The sequence below is a fragment of the Berghia stephanieae genome, chromosome 13 (genome assembly GCF_034508935.2).
Source record: "Berghia stephanieae isolate SIO BIC M18660-M18661 chromosome 13, UCSD_Bste_1.3, whole genome shotgun sequence".
Lineage (NCBI taxonomy): Eukaryota > Metazoa > Mollusca > Gastropoda > Nudibranchia > Aeolidiidae > Berghia > Berghia stephanieae.
Window position 1 is genome coordinate 11,765,993 of NC_088372.1, and position 19,535 is coordinate 11,785,527.

General features: G+C 35.7%; 2 protein-coding genes across 3 annotated transcripts in view; one reads left to right on the plus strand and one right to left on the minus strand.

The window, feature by feature from the left end:
* Nucleotides 1-6,027, minus strand: part of LOC144959200 (uncharacterized) — a 42,287-nt gene extending 36,260 nt beyond the window's left edge. Inside the window, exon 1 of the mRNA XM_078891743.1 lies at nucleotides 5,758-6,027. The gene's annotated coding sequence lies outside the window, so the exon portion shown is untranslated. The remainder of the gene's footprint in view (nucleotides 1-5,757) is intronic.
* Nucleotides 6,028-12,501: 6,474 nt separating this feature from the next.
* Nucleotides 12,502-19,535, plus strand: part of LOC144958670 (LETM1 domain-containing protein 1-like) — a 16,621-nt gene continuing 9,587 nt past the window's right edge. The window contains exons 1-5 of one of the 2 annotated variants that reach the window (XM_078890793.1): nucleotides 12,502-12,683; nucleotides 14,960-15,129; nucleotides 15,842-15,954; nucleotides 17,251-17,330; nucleotides 18,603-18,780. In XM_078890793.1, coding sequence (XP_078746919.1) covers nucleotides 12,532-12,683; nucleotides 14,960-15,129; nucleotides 15,842-15,954; nucleotides 17,251-17,330; nucleotides 18,603-18,780 — 693 coding nt within the window. In that variant the 5' untranslated portion in view covers nucleotides 12,502-12,531. The remainder of the gene's footprint in view (nucleotides 12,684-14,959; nucleotides 15,130-15,841; nucleotides 15,955-17,250; nucleotides 17,331-18,602; nucleotides 18,781-19,535) is intronic. The other variant, XM_078890794.1, reaches the window with a different exon arrangement.

Sequence of the window (19,535 nt, forward strand, 5' to 3'; positions counted from 1 at the left end):
AGAGAGAGAGAGAGAGAGAGAGAGAGAGAGAGAGAGAGAGAGAGAGAGAGAGAGAGAGAGACGGGAATGCACGGATTGAGCGACAGTCCAGTTCACCCGCTGTAGGCGGTGGGTGGGCGGGTAGGGTGGTATCGGAGGGGAGTGGAGGAGGGGGAGTGGAATAATTGGTGGTGGTGGGTGTGCGTATGTGGGTGCGGGGTGGACATCATAGAAGGCCCACTGAAAGACTATTGATTTGGTCACTGATGGGATAAGGTTTGTACGTTACTGGATTTTTGGGGGTGTATTTACACTTTGTCCTCCCTTCAATGATTTTTTTTTCTCCATTCTGTTTTAAAGGTTTTCTGTCTTCCCTAAAGTCCGGCTATCAGAGTATAAATGGTTGGCCGTTTTGCGGCGATTAGTAAGATGATGTGAGCTGGAAGAAGAGATGAAGAAGAAGAAGAAGAAGAAGAAGAAGAAGAAGAAGAAGAAGAAGAAGAAGAAGAAGAAGAAGAAGAAGAAGAAGAAGAAGAAGAAGAAGAAGAAGAAGAAGAAGAAGAAGAAGAAGAAGAAGAAGAAGAAGAAGAAAGTCGTTTGTTTTTAGGGGTTTTACAATGCTTGCGACACTACTATGTCACGATAGTGCTTAAAAAAAGAAGAAGAAGATAGGGAGGAAAGTTGTAGAAATGAAGGTAAAAGCACTGAAGAAAAAGGAGGGCGAAGGGGACAGAATCAAATAGGGAACAGAAAATTCTAAGAGCAATCCCATCATATGAGCAATTGTTAACATTGCCAAAATGTCTCATCCAGGTACCAACAAAGGATCCCGCTATGAAGGATATGTTAAAATGCTTACCAATTGCAATATATAACAATATTCAAAACTAATACAAATAACTATAATTGAACATAATAGTAGCAGAGAGACGATTTACAGAGGGAAAAAAATCATCTCTCAAATTATAAGGTACTATACATTTGACTGTCTCCCTCCCAGCTAAGGATCATTGCCAGGACTAGGATAACAATCGAGCAATCTCAATCCAGAACAAAAAACAGGGAGCATAATGGAAAGGGAAAACAGATTATGGAGAATAGAAATAGAAGAGACAGCAGTGACCTCCTGCCCATCCAAAAGAATTATAAGTATACTTGTTTGTGGAAGATAAAAGAACACTAGAATAAACAAAAACACATATTCAGATGCATATGCTAAAGAAAGATCAGAATCCCAGATGTCTCACTTGCTAGAGCACTTACCATTCCTCGCAAAGAGGCTTATATCAATCCCAGGTTCAGTCAAGACCCCCCCCCCCCCCCCTGGGGGTCCCCAAAGATCAGACGGAAGATCACTTGTTTCACAAACAAAGGGACCAAGATCGATCATGGGTGCAGTCGAGAATGTTTTCTGACCCCCCCCCCCCCCCAGTCCACCCAGCAGTAATTGGGTAGCTGGGTCTACTAGATATTGTTGAAAGTACTGTGTGATAGACTAGCATCTTATCCAAAGAAAAGCACGCAATTGCTATTGTCCATTATAAACTCAGGCTACATGTTCCTCGATTTATATTAATAAAAGAAAGAGCAAGCCTGTCTGTGTATGTGTTTGTGTTGACTACACGGAAAACCAGACTAACATTAACACATGTTCATCATCCTGATGCAACACACCAAGATTATTGCAATTTAGCCTGATGTTACTAGGGCCGTATAAAAAATAAAAATTATGCCCTTTCACCATGACATCATAAGATATCATCGCCTAGGCATTCCATGAAGAAATATAGATAATTCATCAAACAAGATGTCTGATGTCAACAGGAATCACTCATGTTGTCCAAGTTAGCAAATTTGGGGTTAATAATCTTGCCCAAGGAAAGAAACGAAAGTGCCTGAAGCCGGGTTCAAACCCAAGACCTTCCGGGTCAGAGTGCAATGCCGTAACCACTCAGCCACTTCACCCCCCTATCAAATGAATTTTATTCAATCCCTAAGATTTACGACACGCCATTTTAAACAGAAAGCGAAAGCACAACAATATGTTTTGATGCATTGAAATTTAACACAGATCTCTAGAAGGAATGAAATAGTACCATGTTTATGGTGTCGTCTGAGGACAGATCTTTGTTTTCTTCCACATCTTAAGTCGATCACAGTAGGCAGGAAACATAATCATTAACTTGCTATTGTCACACATGGCACAACTCTGACCAATTTGTTCAATGTTCAACAATCTGTTAGCAATTGGATTCAATAGTCTGATGTCATGTTGCCCAGCAACATGGTTCTAAACAAAGAAAATCGGTACTTTTTATTCTTCATGCTGGCTAGAACTTTTCATTTGTCTTGTTATCAGAATGTGTAAAAGTCAAAACATGATCAGATTTAAGTTTTTTTTCTCCTCTGGATACGCTTTTATGCTCGTCAGAGAAATATTTCATAATGGCGTCCTCCATTGTTCCAATAGTTCAGAGCCAATTACTAAGTTACCATGCGTCATTACGAGGGAAGTGACGTTACGACTGTTGAAGCGTATTCACGTTTTGAGCAAAGCTGACAGTTCAGTGACTGAGAGTGAGCAACGAATCACAATATAATGATGGTTGAATTTGAATATCTTCACTGCATTCATGTTAAATTGAAAATTTAATATCTGAAAATTGCAGTTTTTATCCTCTACAAAATATTGATAAGTTTAAAAATTAAATGAAAATGATGAAAGAGTATTCGTTGGTAGGGGGAAGAATGTATGGAACATATTTATCATGTGTTCTGGTCTATTGTCGTTCCCAATTGTGTTATTTATTTTATTCAACATGTTATGTTAGATACCTTTGGCTTAAAGTTCAACATTTCCGGGATGATTTACTTTATTGTCAGTAGATTTAGTCTATTGTTATGCCTATTATATGGGTAGAATGGAGATTCCCATTTAGTCTTAGATTAGGTGGTGATGCTAAATGAAGAACCCCACTCCGATGTCAGTGTATACTACAAGGTGATAAAAAAAAAACTATTTACAAAAACTATTTACGACAGCCATTTCGTTGTTTTAAAATTTAGAAATATCCTTTCACTGGGATGTTTGTTTTTCCTATTAGGGTTAGTTAAAGGTACTAGGTGTTATTTTTACATAAGGTTAGTTGAGGGAATATATGGCGTGTTTCTCTTAGCACAATGAGCTTTTGGAAGGCCTCCCTCACATAGTAGACATTCTAAGTATACAAAGTACAAAAAATAGCCTCAATCCACAATTGAACTTGAGGGGCCTTCATGTGGGTGATAGCAGAAAAGAAATCCTTCAATCCACTTACTCCTCCTCTACACTAATACCAATCCCCCCCCCCCCCCCCCCCCCCCCTAAAAATCGTGATCAGCATTTGCACTAGGCACTACCTCTACTGTCTACTCTAATTCTAATAATAATAACAAATACCAAGTCTCCTTGGATGACAGTCAAGTTCCTGAAGACTGGAAAGATCCCACATTACACCAATATATGCAAAAAGTGCGACAAACACAGTGCTGAAAACTATAGGCCATAGGCCAGTATATCTCACATCAATATTATGTAAACTGCTGGAACACATGATATGCAGCATCATCATAAAACACGATTACCACTACCACAATGTGCTGACTTCCAACATGGCTTTCACAAAATTTGTTCGTGCGAGTCACAACTGATCACGATGTGATGATTTTGCTAATACGATAAATAAAGGAAGCCAGACAGATGCTATTCTACTGGATTTCAGCAAAGCATTTGATAAAGTACACCACCAAAGCCTCTTGAACAAGCTTGATCACTATGGGATCTCAAAGACCACACACACAAGGACTACATCATTTCTTTCAATGCGATCCCAACGATTCATGGTTGAGAACAAAATGTCATACTCACTTCCAGTCCTGTCAGGTGTACCTCATTGAACAGTTATAGGCCCGCTTTTTTTAAAATTTTACATCAATGAAAAACCGGGTACAATATCAAAAGGATAAAAAATTCGACATTTTGCAGATGATAGTCTTCTTTATAGGGAAATTCAAACATTAAAAGATTGCCATATACTTCAAGAAGACCTGAACAGACTACAATAGTGGGAGAAAGAATGGAAAATGGAATTCCACTCAAAAAAATACCAGCTAATTTGTATAACGAAAAAAAAAGAAAATAAGTTTAGACTAGTTTGTAATACACATGAAGAAAAATTGGAGACAACACATAAGGCAGAATATCTTGCATTAACTCTTGACAACAAATTGTCTTGGCAGCACCACATCAATAAAGATTGTATTAAGGCCAATACAAAACTTGGATTCTTAAGAACAAATGTATAAAGTTGTCCAAGGAACATCAAAGAAACCTGCTATAAAGTCTTTGAACGACCAATTTTAGAATATAGTCTGTGCATGCATTTGGGACTCCATGAGGAAAAAGGGGATAGAACAGCTCGAGAAGGTTCAAAACAGGAGGACTGAAAGCGTAAGTGAGATGCGCAAGAGCCTAAACTGGTCACCATTAGAGAGATACACTATACAAAAAAACAAAGTCCTCTTTAAGGCCCATCAGGGACTGACAACGATCCCAATTGATAACCTTATGCAAAACAAAAGAAAACAGCACTCATACCAGGTCCTCCGACAGTCACGAGTTAATGCTCATCTCAACTCAATGTTTTCCAAGCACCATCCGAATATGGAATTCTCTAAAACTAAAACAATATGGTAAATTAACTTGAACTCTATTTCTCAAAACGGTCAGCTAGCCTCCAGTAGCTGATGAGTTGCGGGCGCGAGGTCAATGCAAAAGTAAATGCTCAGAGTGGACAGGGAATTCTCACGAATCATCAAAATCAAACTAGCATTTTTTAGGTATATTAGACAAAGACGGATTTTATCAAAAAAATCGTGCTATCGCGAATACTCCATGGCGCATTCACTTTTGCACTTTGCGGTGCACTATCAAAGTCAAAGAGAGAACCAAAGTAAACCTAAATAAAAATAACAAAGCCAAATTCTCAAGATTGGAACAGAGGTTGATAGACAGGATAGCACAAACTCAAGATAGAAGTCTAACTGAAAGGTGGGAAAAAAAGATAGAGCTCTCAAGCACTGACAAAAGAAAACCCCCAAAAATGCATACACATTCACCATTCACACGGACACTCTCGCAAATAACCAACAAATTACAAATATTGAGAACGGAAACCGTTTGGAGAAATAGTCACTTCGATTTGAATTTGACAGAGAAATTGAAAAAAGACTTTAAACACATTCATTTCTTCTCACAATATACACAGTCTCGTTTATCTTTATCTTCTAGAAGCTACTTCTAAGTATACTCAGTCTCAGCACGGAGTTGCGGGACTATCTATAATAGTAGAGTGGTAAAGCAGTAACCATTTCAATTTCACGGGATTATGATTTTGTTCAATTTGTGGTGCGGCATGCTTGAGCTCCGACTTTACCAGATTGTCATGATTAATTTATCTCCAGTTTTGTAACTTCAACACTAACACAGCAAAGTAAGAAGAAAGGAAAGGCTTGCTCGACACTCAAACTCAAAATCAAAACGAACAAAAAAGCCAAAGCATAACTTCAACTTCAATCCGAGGTTCGATGGATACGACTTCAAAACAAATAAGCCAGGATGGGTAGGAAGTGTTAACTGATAAATTTTCTTTGAAAACAGAAATCCAAAGCCATAACCATCGACAGCATCATAAATACAGTTCCATTTCTGACTTCAGATTCCGATGATCAACTGCTTACCTTGTCGATGATCCAAGTCCAAGTCCAAACTCACGATCCTTTCAGTTTAGGCATCACAAAGAATTGTAGAGTCCGAGTAGATAACGATAATAAAGTTCATATAAACCTAAAAAATAAAAGATTAGTACGCCTCAAATGGTGTGGTACCCAAGTGTGTTATTGTTATTCCTTATCATCGGCAATCAAATCCTCATACACCGTAAGTTATAAGCTTAGATGCATTCTCAAATCTCAATCCACTCAATTCTCAGGACCTGGCCAATTTACTCAGACGAAATAATGTTATGGCCTCGATTATTATAATTTGAAAAATATAGGGCTTCATGTGAATTGTATTTTGGTTGTCAGATCATGTTTGAATTTCACAATCTTCTGTGTAATATTGATATTTTATCAAGAACAGTACCTGTAAAAAGAGTATTTTAGTTTTTTGAAGCTATATACTTGTTTATAGATGACGATATATTCTTGCGCGTGGAAAGTTTATTTTTCTTTCTTGTCTCCCTTGTTTGACGTCATGAAAGTCTATGTTTAGGACCGTCGAAACGGGATAGATTTTGTTCTCTTTTTTATTATTATTTTATATTTTCATAGATTTTAAAATTTCATTTTTAACTTTTGTGTCATCAGAGTCCAAGCAATCATCTCAGGTGTAATCAGATTTTCAAAGGGAATTCGACAAAAAGTTGTAATCACTCAGTTTTTCACGGTGTATTCAGATTATTTACTGAAAGCTATGACCCCTTCACTTTTTATAGACTGGCTTAATGTGAGGTCAAATGCAGACCCAATGAGGTCAATTTTCACTCACGCAACAAAGGCAATAATAATAGTAGATAGTAAATTATTATTATTATTATTATTATTATTATTATTATTATTATTATTATTATTATTATTATTATTATTATCATTATCATTATTATTATCATTATTTTTTTAATTATTATTATTACCATCATAATCATCATCACCACCATCATCATCTTAATAATAATAATAATAATAATAATAATAATAATAATAATAATAATAATAATAATAATAATAATAATAATAATAATGATAATAATAATAATAATAATAATAATCATCATCATCATCATCATAATAATAGTAATAATAATACTGATGATAATGACGACGACGATGATGATGATGATGATGATGATGATGATGATAATAATAATAATGTAAAGTATTTATACCTGACCTATTCCATATACAAACAGCTATATGTGCCTATTCAATACAATAAATATCAATGCTACAATAACAGGCCATACACAAAACATGCTGAAGACGTTCATGTCATGAAAAATAATCTCCATAACGGAAAGTGGTAATAATCTAATAAATAGATTCTAGTATAATAAGTCTTAATATTTGTCTTTAAAATAGCTTCTGTACTGCATTTTCTGAAGGAAATTGAAAGACAGTTCCAAATAGAAGGGGCGACATGAGAAAAATACCTGATATCAGAAAACTGTTTGTAACCTTTTTGGGAGTATTAATCGGTGATGATCAATAGATAGTATGCGCTTGGCTAAGAAGCTCATAACATTGCCATCCGGAAGTATAAGGGACCAATACACAAAACTGTGTGTATCCATGAACGTTTATAGTCAGGTTAATACTGTTCAGTGAGCATTACTCAGAAACGCGGATGGCAAATAATAATAACAAAGACATGAGTGACGTCATCTTCGAACTATCTATAGATAGAATGAAGTTGACGTCACTCTCGTCTTTGTTATTGTTTTTTGCCATCCACGTTTATGAGTAATACTCACTAAACGGTATTATCCAGACTATAAAAGTGTGTGTTGGTCCGTGATACTTCCGGGTGGCAATGTTATGAATTTCTTAGCCAAGTGCATACTAACTATAGATCTTAAAATTCTGAAAGGAGGGTACAATGAAATAAGTTGCATAGATGTGGATGGGCAATTTTGTTGATACATTTAAAGCAATGGACAGCATTTTTTTTTTATATTTAAGACTTAATCCAATAGGTGGCCAGTGAAGTGACAATAACATTACATTGTTTGTGATGAGAATATTGGCTATTAAGCTTAACTGCTGGTCAAAATTACTTCGCGATGGTGGCGAACGAATCGGCGATCTCAAGAAGTGGGTGAGAGAGGGATCTAGAAATGACTTTGGGTTTGAAACGAATATTTTTGTGTTCGTGGATAGCTCACACGGTAGAGCCACGCTCTCACCTGCCAGGCGGAGTTGTCGTATCAATAAGGTCGCAGGTTCAAACCCCACCACCGCCGCGAAAAAAATTTTTATTCTCTATTGTCTTCTGGCACTTTTCTACTCACTTCATATCTTGTTGTTAATAACATTACGGTAATCTATCCTAGAAAATTAAATGACGAAACAAGATATTTAGGGCGGTTCTATTAATTGTGAAATCTTTCTAAGTTTGAAATGCAATATTTTACAAATGTAGATAATATGTTTTATCATGGATAAGTCATTTTGAAAGTATATACCTAAGTTCATCGCTTTTTCCTGCGAAATAGATCATTGTATTGTGAAGCACAATGAAGTTCCTTTGAATGGATGTTGTGAGCTCATTTGGATTGCAGAAAAGGACATCAGTTAAGTTTTTTTTTTCTTCATTTAATTTCAATTTATTCACAGCATTGTCTCCTGATACTATATAAAAAGTCACTGATTCACAGACATCCCATTATAGGGAAAGAGAATAGCGGAAGAGTAGCGTCCCTTGATTGGACGTCATTGGCGGAGATGTTATTAGAGAGAGAACGTCATGTTGGTTTTGCGCATGCGTCTCTCATCCTCGCTTCCGGTGAAAGCGGCATGAGACACTTCACCGAAAGCGAGGACGAGAGAGACGCATGCGCAAAACCATGTTGACGTTCTCTCTGTAAGGTGACGTCCAATCAAGGGACGCTAGTCTTCCGCTAATCTCATTCCCTATTGACAACTTCAATGCAATTTACCATGGAAGAGACTAGACCATTCGCAAGCGCCGACTTAGTTGACATATAAAGCTGTGTATCATCAGCATAAATGTGATAATTAATATTACATTGCCTAATGACACCAGCAAGAGGTTTGGTATATTTATAGAGTGTATATGAGGGGGCCAATGACTGATCCTTAAGGCCCCAAAATTCATAAGAAAAAGAGGAGAAATGCTTCCGTCAACCAAAACCGATTGCGACCGTCAGTTAAATAAGATCGAAACCAATCTAACACAGTTCCTGATAGTCTGGAAGTTATAGACATGCGTTTTAGAAGTATAGAATTGTCGACAGTGTCAAATGCTGCGCTGAGGTCAAGTAGGACGAAGATAGAAACGGTACCCTAATCAGCAGCACAGAAAAGATCGTTTTGGATCTTCAACAGAGCCGTCTCTGAATTATGATACTGCCAATAGGCAGATTGATTCGGTTCGAATAGACTATAATATTTTTCTTCTTATTTATTATGTGAGCGGCATTTTTTTCTGGTGTTTTAGACAGAAAGGGAAGGTTTGAGGCAGGTCAAACATTTTTACATTTTTTTAGGACAGGCGAGTTATTTATTTTTAGAATAGATATCACTATAGCATTTTTGAAAGATTGAGGTCATGTGCCAGTCTGGAGAGATTCATTTGCCATAGTTGTTAAAATGGGAGCAAGATGCTCCAGATGGGTAACAAGTAAAGTTGTTGGGATGGGGTCAAGGTTACAGGTTTTATCATTGAAATTACCTCTTCCTCGGTCCCTGGCGAAAACTCACAGAGCAAGCTCTCACCGCCAAAAGGATCATAAGCTGGTTGACTAGTTTGATTCGTATTGTTTTTCTCGAATTTTAGTGACCTTGTTCTGTAAGTAATTGTGTAAAACCGAAGGAAGATTAATAGGTTTGTAAGTTGTTGGGTATCTAATATATTAGACGAGTCAGTCATTTTCTTTTCATAGAGGGTGCCAGGAACAGCAAAAAGCATTCTTGATGTTATTCATTCATAATAATAATAATAATAATAATAATAATAATATAATAATAATAATAATAATAATAATAATAATAATAATAATAATAATAATAATAATAATAATAATAATAATAATGCACATTTATATAGAGCTCATTCTCGTGTAAAACACAAGCTCTGGGCACTTTACAATATAAATATCAATTTTAAATGAAAAAAATAATAACAACAATAATAATTCATAGCCAAATCAAGGATTCATATAGAGTCAAGAAAAACAAATACAGTAAAAATGTGTCTTGAGATTCTTTTTAAAAGTAGGTGAAGACTTGCACTCCCTCAGACCACGTGGTAGTTCATTCCAAATCTTGGGGCCGAAACAAGCAAACGATCTATCACCAAATTTTGTTCTTGATCTTTTTTCCGAAATTTTCGTTTGGTTATTACATGATCTTAAAGTGTAATTTTCAAATGTACACATGACCACGTGATCTGTGAGATATGCCGGTGCTATACCAGCCAAACACTTATAAACAAGACACGCTGCTTTGTAATATGTGCGCTTTTCAATGGGCAACCAGTGGAGAGAGGCCAACAAAGGGGTTGCAGGATCAATTTTTTTTTTTTTGCCAAAAACTAATCTTGCTGCACTGTTTTGCAGTAGTTGTAATTGTTTAATAGAAGCCTGAGGCAAGTTGACAAGCAGCGAGTTACAATAATCTAGTTTCGAAAAAATGAGGGAAACAATCAATGATTTACATGTTCCAATTGCAATATGCTGACGGATCGAACTGATTTTCTTCAATTGAAAGTATAAAGATTTACAGAGAGCTGAAATGTGAGCTGACATTCATCATGTAAGAGGTGGAATGAGAAATAATTTGTAAAGATTTACATTGTGTGGGGACAGAAATGGTGTTGGGAGTTTTTATGTTTGATGATTTTAATCTCAAGGCAGCGGTTATTGTCGTGACATATTTTATTTGATGAGTGTTAAATTATATTATTTTTGTTGTTGTTGTTGTTGTTGTTGTTGTTGTTGTTGTTGTTGTCGGTTGCGGTTGGCGGGTGGACGGTGACCAATTTGGATCTGAATAGATTTCTCTTTACGAGATCCCCTACGGTAGGGACGGTTGGCAGTTTAATAGAGCTTTAATAGAGCTTTTATATTGCGCAATATCCACTAAAAGTGCTCAAAGCGCTTTACAAGGGTTCCCTAGCCAACAGAAACATATCAACATTTAACATGTAGGACAGGACATGACACCTGTTAGGCGATATTACAGTTTTTTTGGACAGAGACAACGCTGTTAACGACCAGGAACTCATTTTACATCTGAAAACGGTGAGAGAAGATCCTTCTCCAAGGACTCAACTATGCGCCGAGCGAGACTCGAACCCAGGACTTTCCGATCCGAAAGCGAGTGTCTTCCAATAGACCACATAGCCGCAGGTTAAGAAATAATTATTTGTTGACTACCACTTTCCTTTTGGTTTAAAATCGAATGGTTAAAATATGTTGACACGATGAAGGCTGTGGTGACTTAGTTGTAAAGATACAATAATAAACAATGGAAAATGATTATATCCACTAAAATGGATACCATCCATATTTTTAACAAATCTAATATATATCAATAGTTCAATAGTGCAAAAACGTTTATTTTAGGCAATTGCCAATGTAATTCAGACAACAATATATTTTCATCAACAAATCAAATAAATAAAATCAATAATAAAGCAAGGCAAACAATGAAAATAATAATGATAATAACAGTAATAATAACAGCAATAATAATAATAATAATAATAATAATAATAATAATAATAATAATAATAATAATAATAATGATACTAATAATAATAATAATAATAATAATAATAATAATAATAATAATAATAATAATAATAATAATAATAATAATAATAATAATAATAATAATAATAATAATAATAATAACAATACGATATAATAACATATAGAATGAAGCACAAAATTATCATGAGTCATCTGATATATAAATCTAAGTAAAAATCAAAATGAAATGTACGTATAATTCAACGTATTTGCACAAGCACACATCTGCCTGTTATAGGCGTGTTACAAGATAGATGATGATGATGATGATGATGATGATGATGATGATGATGATGATGATGATGATAATAATGATAATAATCTTCATCATCATCATCATCATCATCATCATCATCATCATCATCATCATCATCATCATCATCATCATCATCATCATCATCATCATCATCATCATCATCATTATCGTCATCGAGTTTTATTGTCATGTGAGGCAATTCTTTAATCTTTGTTACATACAATATGGTTACAACTTGCTATTTTCCCCCAGACGGTACTTAATCTGATACCCCCCCCCCCCACCCGCATCCTAGTTCACACCGTTCCTTGCACATACTTGGTGAACGTCGGTCGTCGGTCACATTATATATAATAATGCTATATCTGCATTGTTATAATAATATATTATTTATGGGGCAGCGTAGCTCAGCTGTAAGGTACCGAGTTCGAATATCCGCTGCACTGTGTGACCTTGAGCAAGTCACCTCGCCCAAGCTCAGTTTGCGGCGCTGCACTGCGGCTAACGCTTGGATAGTTCAGTTTTCTCTTGGAATAGACCCGAAATACACATTTTCCATATGGATGGAACGAATAAAACGGAATTTTAGATAGTTGTAGTTTTAAAATTATTATAGCCTTGTGCTGTTCAGTTGTCATTGAACTGTTTTGTTTCGTATCTTTTCAGGTGGCCCTCGAAGGAAGTTCACCTATTTTTTATGTAATGAAAACAACAATAAAGATGGCAGCCCCCTTGAGGTCGTATCTACTGCTGTCGAAGCCGTTGGGGTCGCAGTTATTAGAAACACGCTTGTACAATTTGCGATCAACATGGGGGCAGAGAGTATCAAACAACAGTATAGTGGTGATAAACAAGTGAGATTTATATCTTTCTTATAAAATTACTCATTCATAAAAAAAAAAAAAAAACAACATTGATTTGGCTCAGTAACTTGTAGATAGGACTTGCAAGTGCCTAGTAGGAGTTGTATCTTTGGCCATTTTTCTTGTCGACATGTTAATGTTAAGAAGTCGGTTCTGAAATTTAGCTATTCTGACATACTTCAATGACTTTGATCACGTCCAATGACGTAGATCTATAATCTGACTTCTGCTTAATAAAAAAGTTGTGATAACCGTTTACTATCCATCCATCTATCCTCTCACTCTCCTCAGGAAGAATTCACTAATTCACATAAATTCAGTTGTCCATTGCCGGCCATGCCATTATCATTATCATTAGTCTAGATACAACTCAAACTCCGGGTTCTATCATGATTTACAAACTTTTGTTTGTTTTGGTTGAAAACAGCATACACATATTTGCAGGTCTGATAACTGAACGAAATTTATGGGCTTGTTTTAACATTGATGTAATGGACAATATTTTGCGTTGGTTTGAGTTATGGAAAAGGCTATTCGGACCCGAGTCTGAATTGCTTCCCGTGGCAATTCGGATTCGACTCTGAATTGCTTCCCGTGGCAATTCGGACCCCGAGTCTGAAGTGTTTCCCGTGACAATTCGGTCTTCGTAAACACACACACACACACACATGAGTATCTCTAAGTCATTAAAAACAGAATAATCACACACACACACTCCCCCCCCCCCCCCTCCCCAACAACCATTTCCACAACCTAAGAGCCGGCGGCTTTTTCTCTTTGATCTCGTATCACCATGTTCTCCCCTGCGTCCAGCTCCTCGGTCATTTGTGGGTTGTGGAGATGTTAATGCTTACCCCCATCGTCTACTTATGAGAAGTCGCTGGTTACTCCCCAATCCCATTACCAGTTGATCATTAATTTTCTCTCCGTATTCAACCAGTGCTTATTTTATTAATAGGCACCTAGTCCAGTATTATCTAATGATATTAGTATTAGACGGTACTCTGCCCCTACCCCAGTGGCGGGGCTCTATTGCATTGTTTGCCGCCAAGAATCGCCTCTATTTTTATATTTAGAAATAAAACAGCATTTTTTAATTTAAAAAGAATTAAGATACTGCCTTTTGTCAAAGCCCGACCCATACTGCCTTTTAAATAAAACGCTAAAAGCCCAAAGTCATATTATTTTCCTTTCCCCCCACTTTTTCGCGGCCGCAAATGGCAAAATATATAATGTAGATATGTCATGCATGTATCTTTTGCAACATGCTCATGGCAAATCAAATAAATCTTCCAACACAAAGACACTCTTTTATCTATGCGAGGGCAAATTGATTGTTAATGTTAACAATAGCGACTACAATTGTAATCTCCCAAAGACCACGAATATTTAGATTGTTTTTGTTTTTTAAGTCGCTTGCAACACATTTAGGTCATATTAGCGCCAGTAAAAAGGGAGAAAGTGGATAGTAAAAAGTTCTAGAATTACAATTACAAAGTACCCAAGAAAAAGTAAGACAAAGGGGAATAATAGATCACCGCTTTTGAAGGTTAGTCATCTTCGGGAGTTCTAAAACATGACTTGCTCGCTCACTCGCCCTCCTACCGACTGACAACTTACAACTGAGAACGAGCACCTTCCCCCCACCCTACCACGCTTCACTTTCGACCCAGCTTCCACTTCCGACACTTCCTGTGATTGTGCCAGGAGTCTGAATTGCCACGAGAAGCAATTCAGACTCGGGTCCGAATTACCACTTCGTTGAGTTATAGTTATAGAATAGATATCTCCATTACAACAATGAGCCCATAACAATTTGGGTTATCAGATCTGAAAATAAGTACACATTGGTTGAAAAGGTTGGCATCACATATTTAGACGAGGTGGACAGACGTTACAGGTAAAATGAGACATTGATAAGATAGCCAGAGTTGAAGCTGATTTTCTGGATAAATTTTAGTCACCGCATTTGGATTTTATCAGATAATCATGGATTTATTCATATGAGCCTTAAAAAGAAGTAAAGTTCCTCACAGGGTATTATAGCTAAGCACATTGAGAGTTAAACCAGACAAGGATAAACAGAGAAACCACAATACTACTAAATACCTACTAAATAATTTAAAGTCATGTCTATGCTGTCACAGCATCGATTGTCTTGTGTGCACAGTGCGATCAAAGAATGCGTGGCTTTGTTTCAGTTACTTTACTATGCTCATGAAGGACTACATTTTTCCTGCATTTTTCTTTTTGTGTAAAATCACCAGAAGATGCAAATCCAAAAAATCCAAGAAAGTTCCGGAAGATGTCATCCAGGCTCCATTCAAAGTGAATCAAATTCTTTACAACAAAGTGGTCAAAGTCTTGACCACATCTGTGGACAAGTTAGAGACAAGAATGCCCAAAACTTATCAAGCTTACAAAACATTCAGAACTGGTATTTTTTTTTTCTATTTTTTCTATTTTCATCCCAATACATAAGGGATTTTTTTTTTTACTTTGGATCTTTAGAACCTCGTAGAATGTACATTTTATTTTAAGATTAACACTACACGTCTTTATATTAGACGCAGCGACCTAATCACTGTTGGGAGAAGAGAAGGGAGAGAAGCTATAATTATAATGTGCCTTAAACCGTCACTAGAATAGGAATGAATCCATTTAAATGACACCTCACAGGGATACCTATTTCTGGCTAAACCAGGATAAAACAGCTTTTTAAAGTTCCCTGCTGACCTTTGTTTGGTATCGGTGACTTGATTGTTAAAAAGACGAAATAGTTTAATGTTTAAAGGCAAGGCAAGTTAAGGGAAAGTTAGATGGATAAGTATCCTTTTCTATGATTTAAGGGTGATACCATTTGAGGAAGAGAAGCTTTTCACAAAATATTTTCAAATATTACGCTCTATTATCTATACGATAAAATTTTCAGGCTTTTTCATTTATTTTCATCTTAGCAAAGGACATCCCTGATTTTATAAATATATATTATTAGGATCTCCCCACCCATTATTCCCCTTACTCTACTGACTTAGATTCCACAAAGAAATAGAATAAAATATTGAAATTGTCAAGAAAGAATGTAGATTTTTTCCCCCTTTTTTAATGATAAGTATCAAAAAGATTTTTCTTTCTTTCTTTCCCTGTAGGAGTATCGACATTCATATCGGATACCAAACAATATTACAGAATTACTTCTGATTTGTGGAATGGGGAGAGTATGAGTCGTTTTACGAGGAGAGAGTTGGAGCTTTATAGACAGGTTTGTTGTCAACATGACTCATGATTATCGAGGAACAGACCTGTCACTTACAAGTTTTGATTAGTATATATATATATTACAGTGCAGTATGCATTCTCATCCTCCTTTTTTCTTGTTTTCACGGATTCATCATGCTAATCTCAATATTCCAAATTTACAAATTTCCCAATTTTCTTTGTACAAATTTCATGTATTTTCTCATTTTTACGGATTCCTCATCTTAATTATTTTGTCCGAGCAAGGACAAGGAATACGTGTGGCGCTGTTATAGGGATATTGTATATACAGACTTTTTAAAAATTCAAATGTTGCCAAATTCAGATGTTTTACTTTAGTTTTTTTAGACAAAAATTTTGGATAAAAGGTGATGATAAACATTATGTTTTTATTAAGAAATGGAAAAAGTACTTAAATCAAATGTCACAACATCAATTCTTGAGGCATTTTAAAGTGATAATTTATTTAAGTGAGGGTAAAAACCTTGTGCTTTTTGTTGGTCCAGATTTTTTTTTTTAAGATTCAGTTTTGCTATGGGAAATACTTTGTTTTTTTCCTAATCAATGTGTTAGTTGATGCACCTTCTGAGCACTTCCTCGTGATATGGTAGAGCGCTGAACCAATACAATTATTATATTTTATTTTTATGAAAAAGGTGTACTTTTTTTTTAGGAGGAGGGGGGTTTCTTATTGGTTACATGACATTATCCTCTTGGTGCTTCAGTTGCACATAAGGTCGAAAAAAAGTAGTCCTTCAGAGCCACCAGCCCCATGAAGCCGGAGTTTATCCCGGTTTCTAAGCGTGTAACGGACTATAGAAATTGCTTGATACCCTTTGGATAGGATGCTAGTCTGTTGCAAAGTACTTCAGCTAAATCTAACAAACCCAGCTACGCAATCTCTGCTGGGTGGACAGGGGGGTCAGAAAAAAATCTCGACTGCACCCGGTCCTTTGCTTGTGAAGCGAATGCTCTACCAACTGAGTAATCGAGACCCCCTCTTAAAGTGAAAAATTGTTGTATTCAATTCATTACCTCAAAACGGTATTATGTCAGGATGGTTTAGAGGGTGAACAGTGGAAAATGAGAAAATGTGCCACCATTTTTTTGTTTATTCAAGAATAAAAAATATAAAATCTTAAGGAGCTAAAAATTAAAATGGTATATCACTGATCATCTTTACTTTGAATGAATTAAAAAAAATTTTTTTTATGTTATCATCTGGTTTCCCATCATCATATTACCAGAATGAGACAATTGGTCACATATTATCTATTATTTATTATCGAACTTTTCTCAGTTTTCATCAGATCTTCCAGTGATGGCCATGGTGCTAATTATTGCTTTTGCCCCTGGAGGAGCCTTCATCTTTCCAGTGGCGTGAGTTTATGATATTCCATTTCATTCATTGTGTTTTGTTGACAAAGGGGAAACCCGAAACGTCCGCATTATCTGTCTTCGTTAATTAAATTGAAGCTTCTATTCCATTTTGACTATTGTTATTTATTTCGTGTTTCTCAGTTGGGGTCATGACTATCCCAGATAGATATATAGAGACTAGACTCCTTTGATTGATAAGAAATGTTACCAATAATTTGAATTGTAAATCTGGGACCGGTTTGATTATCTCCCCTGAATACTGCAAGCAGCTGATTCTGTCCAAATTAGATCATTTGTACTAACATGAGTTTTATCATTCTTCAGAGGGTGATGAAGAATTGAATGACTGAATTGATTAATTAATTTGATGGATGAATGGATGAATCAGCCTTCCACTCTCTAGTCATCTGACAAGGGTGCCTCAGTATTTGTTTGCTCACAAGTTTCTTCCATTTTTCTCTGTCAAGTGCTAGTGTAAGGAGTTGGTGTGTTCTGTTTTCAGCTGAAAGTACACATTAATAGCAGCAAATGTTTAATAAAGAAATATTTTGTATTATTTTCTTACCTTTTCCTGCAATTCCTACGCTAAACGCGATCAAATTTAAATACTTCTTATGTCTTGTAAAGTTCATTTTTCAGGCCTTGGTTTTTGGGGGTTTTTTAAAATAATTTTTTTTTTTTGAATCTGGAGCAAACAATAATAAGAGTTTTTGGTTCCATCTTAAAGTACTTTCAGTCAGATTTTGAATAGATCTATCGAGTAATTTGTTGTGGGGGAACAATATGGGTGGGATATCTAGAGAAATATACGATTCTTTTAACATGGCATGAGAATTTTGAACAAGTGACCAAAACCACTGCACAACTTTGGGAGTGAGTATTGAGAACGAGTCAAAAATTTCAATCGAAAGATTTCGAGAATATTAATATTATACATACCCTTCCAGTGGCCTCACCTGTATTCTTTTTCACATTGATCAGTACTCAAATTTAACAATTTGCCATTAAGACTTACATCATTGTGGTCAGGCAATCGTTACGCATTAAAATCTATTTTTAGTAAATCTGGATATGTGCCAGAGAAAAACATCCTTGAACTTCTAATTAAAAATTTTTTTTTTTTCTTTTTTACATATAGAAAAGGTAATAGGGATGTCTCATAATTTTTTTTGGCTATATGGCAAATCTGATTTGGTTTAATAATGAAAATTCATATCTCAATCCTCGATCTCAACTAGTCTGTCAACCCGGTGCTCTATTTCCCATCCACAGCTATATGTTTCCCCGATACCTCCTCTCACCCCATTTTTGGACGAAAGAGCAAAAAGAGGAGTTCCAGCGGCTTGAGATGGTGAAGAGAGTGAGTTACTATCACCCCATCATAAAAATGATGCACCACAAGGCTAAGGGATCCAATGATGAAGGACAAATCAAAAAGGCTCTCAACAAAGTAAGTGGTTTGATATAATATCAATATGAGGCACAATTCTGGCCTAAGTCGCTCTCAACCTGTAATGATACATATTAGAATAGTAGCCAGCAGAGAAAAGTTTGTGTAACCTCAGTTGATTGCAGTTTGTCTGAGAGAATTGGGTGAGTACTATTCGTCTTTATGGCTGCTTTATGTATAAGCAATAATAAAACAGCTCATTGATGTCAACATTCTCTACCATCACCCAAATATATCTTTTACATATATAGATATTATTGGGTCAGAAATGTCTATGGCGATCTAGAGAATTCTGTGATTTTGAATTGTCAAATGTATCTTAGAAAAATGTATTTTTTATAGAAGGGTCTAGTATGTTTACTTATCATATATATATATATATATATATATATATATATATATATATATATATATATATATATATATATATATATATATATATATATATACACGTACTAACATGTGTGATATTCAGATATACACCTGCTGGAGTATTCCGATCCCAAATGAACAAATTAATGTCCTGTAGAATATCTCTAGCTGAAAAATCTTTCTCTATCGGACCCCCAAATGTATGAAACAAAATTAGATGAGTGAGTAAATTTTGGAAACTTTTGAAAACATTCCTATTCAGACAAGCTTTTGAGTGGTCATGGTGTTTGCGTTTTGTGTTTCCTATTGTCTTTGTATGTGCAGTGCCTTACAGCACTTTATGGATTCTTCACACTGTTTAACCCTCTCCTTACCAGCCATTT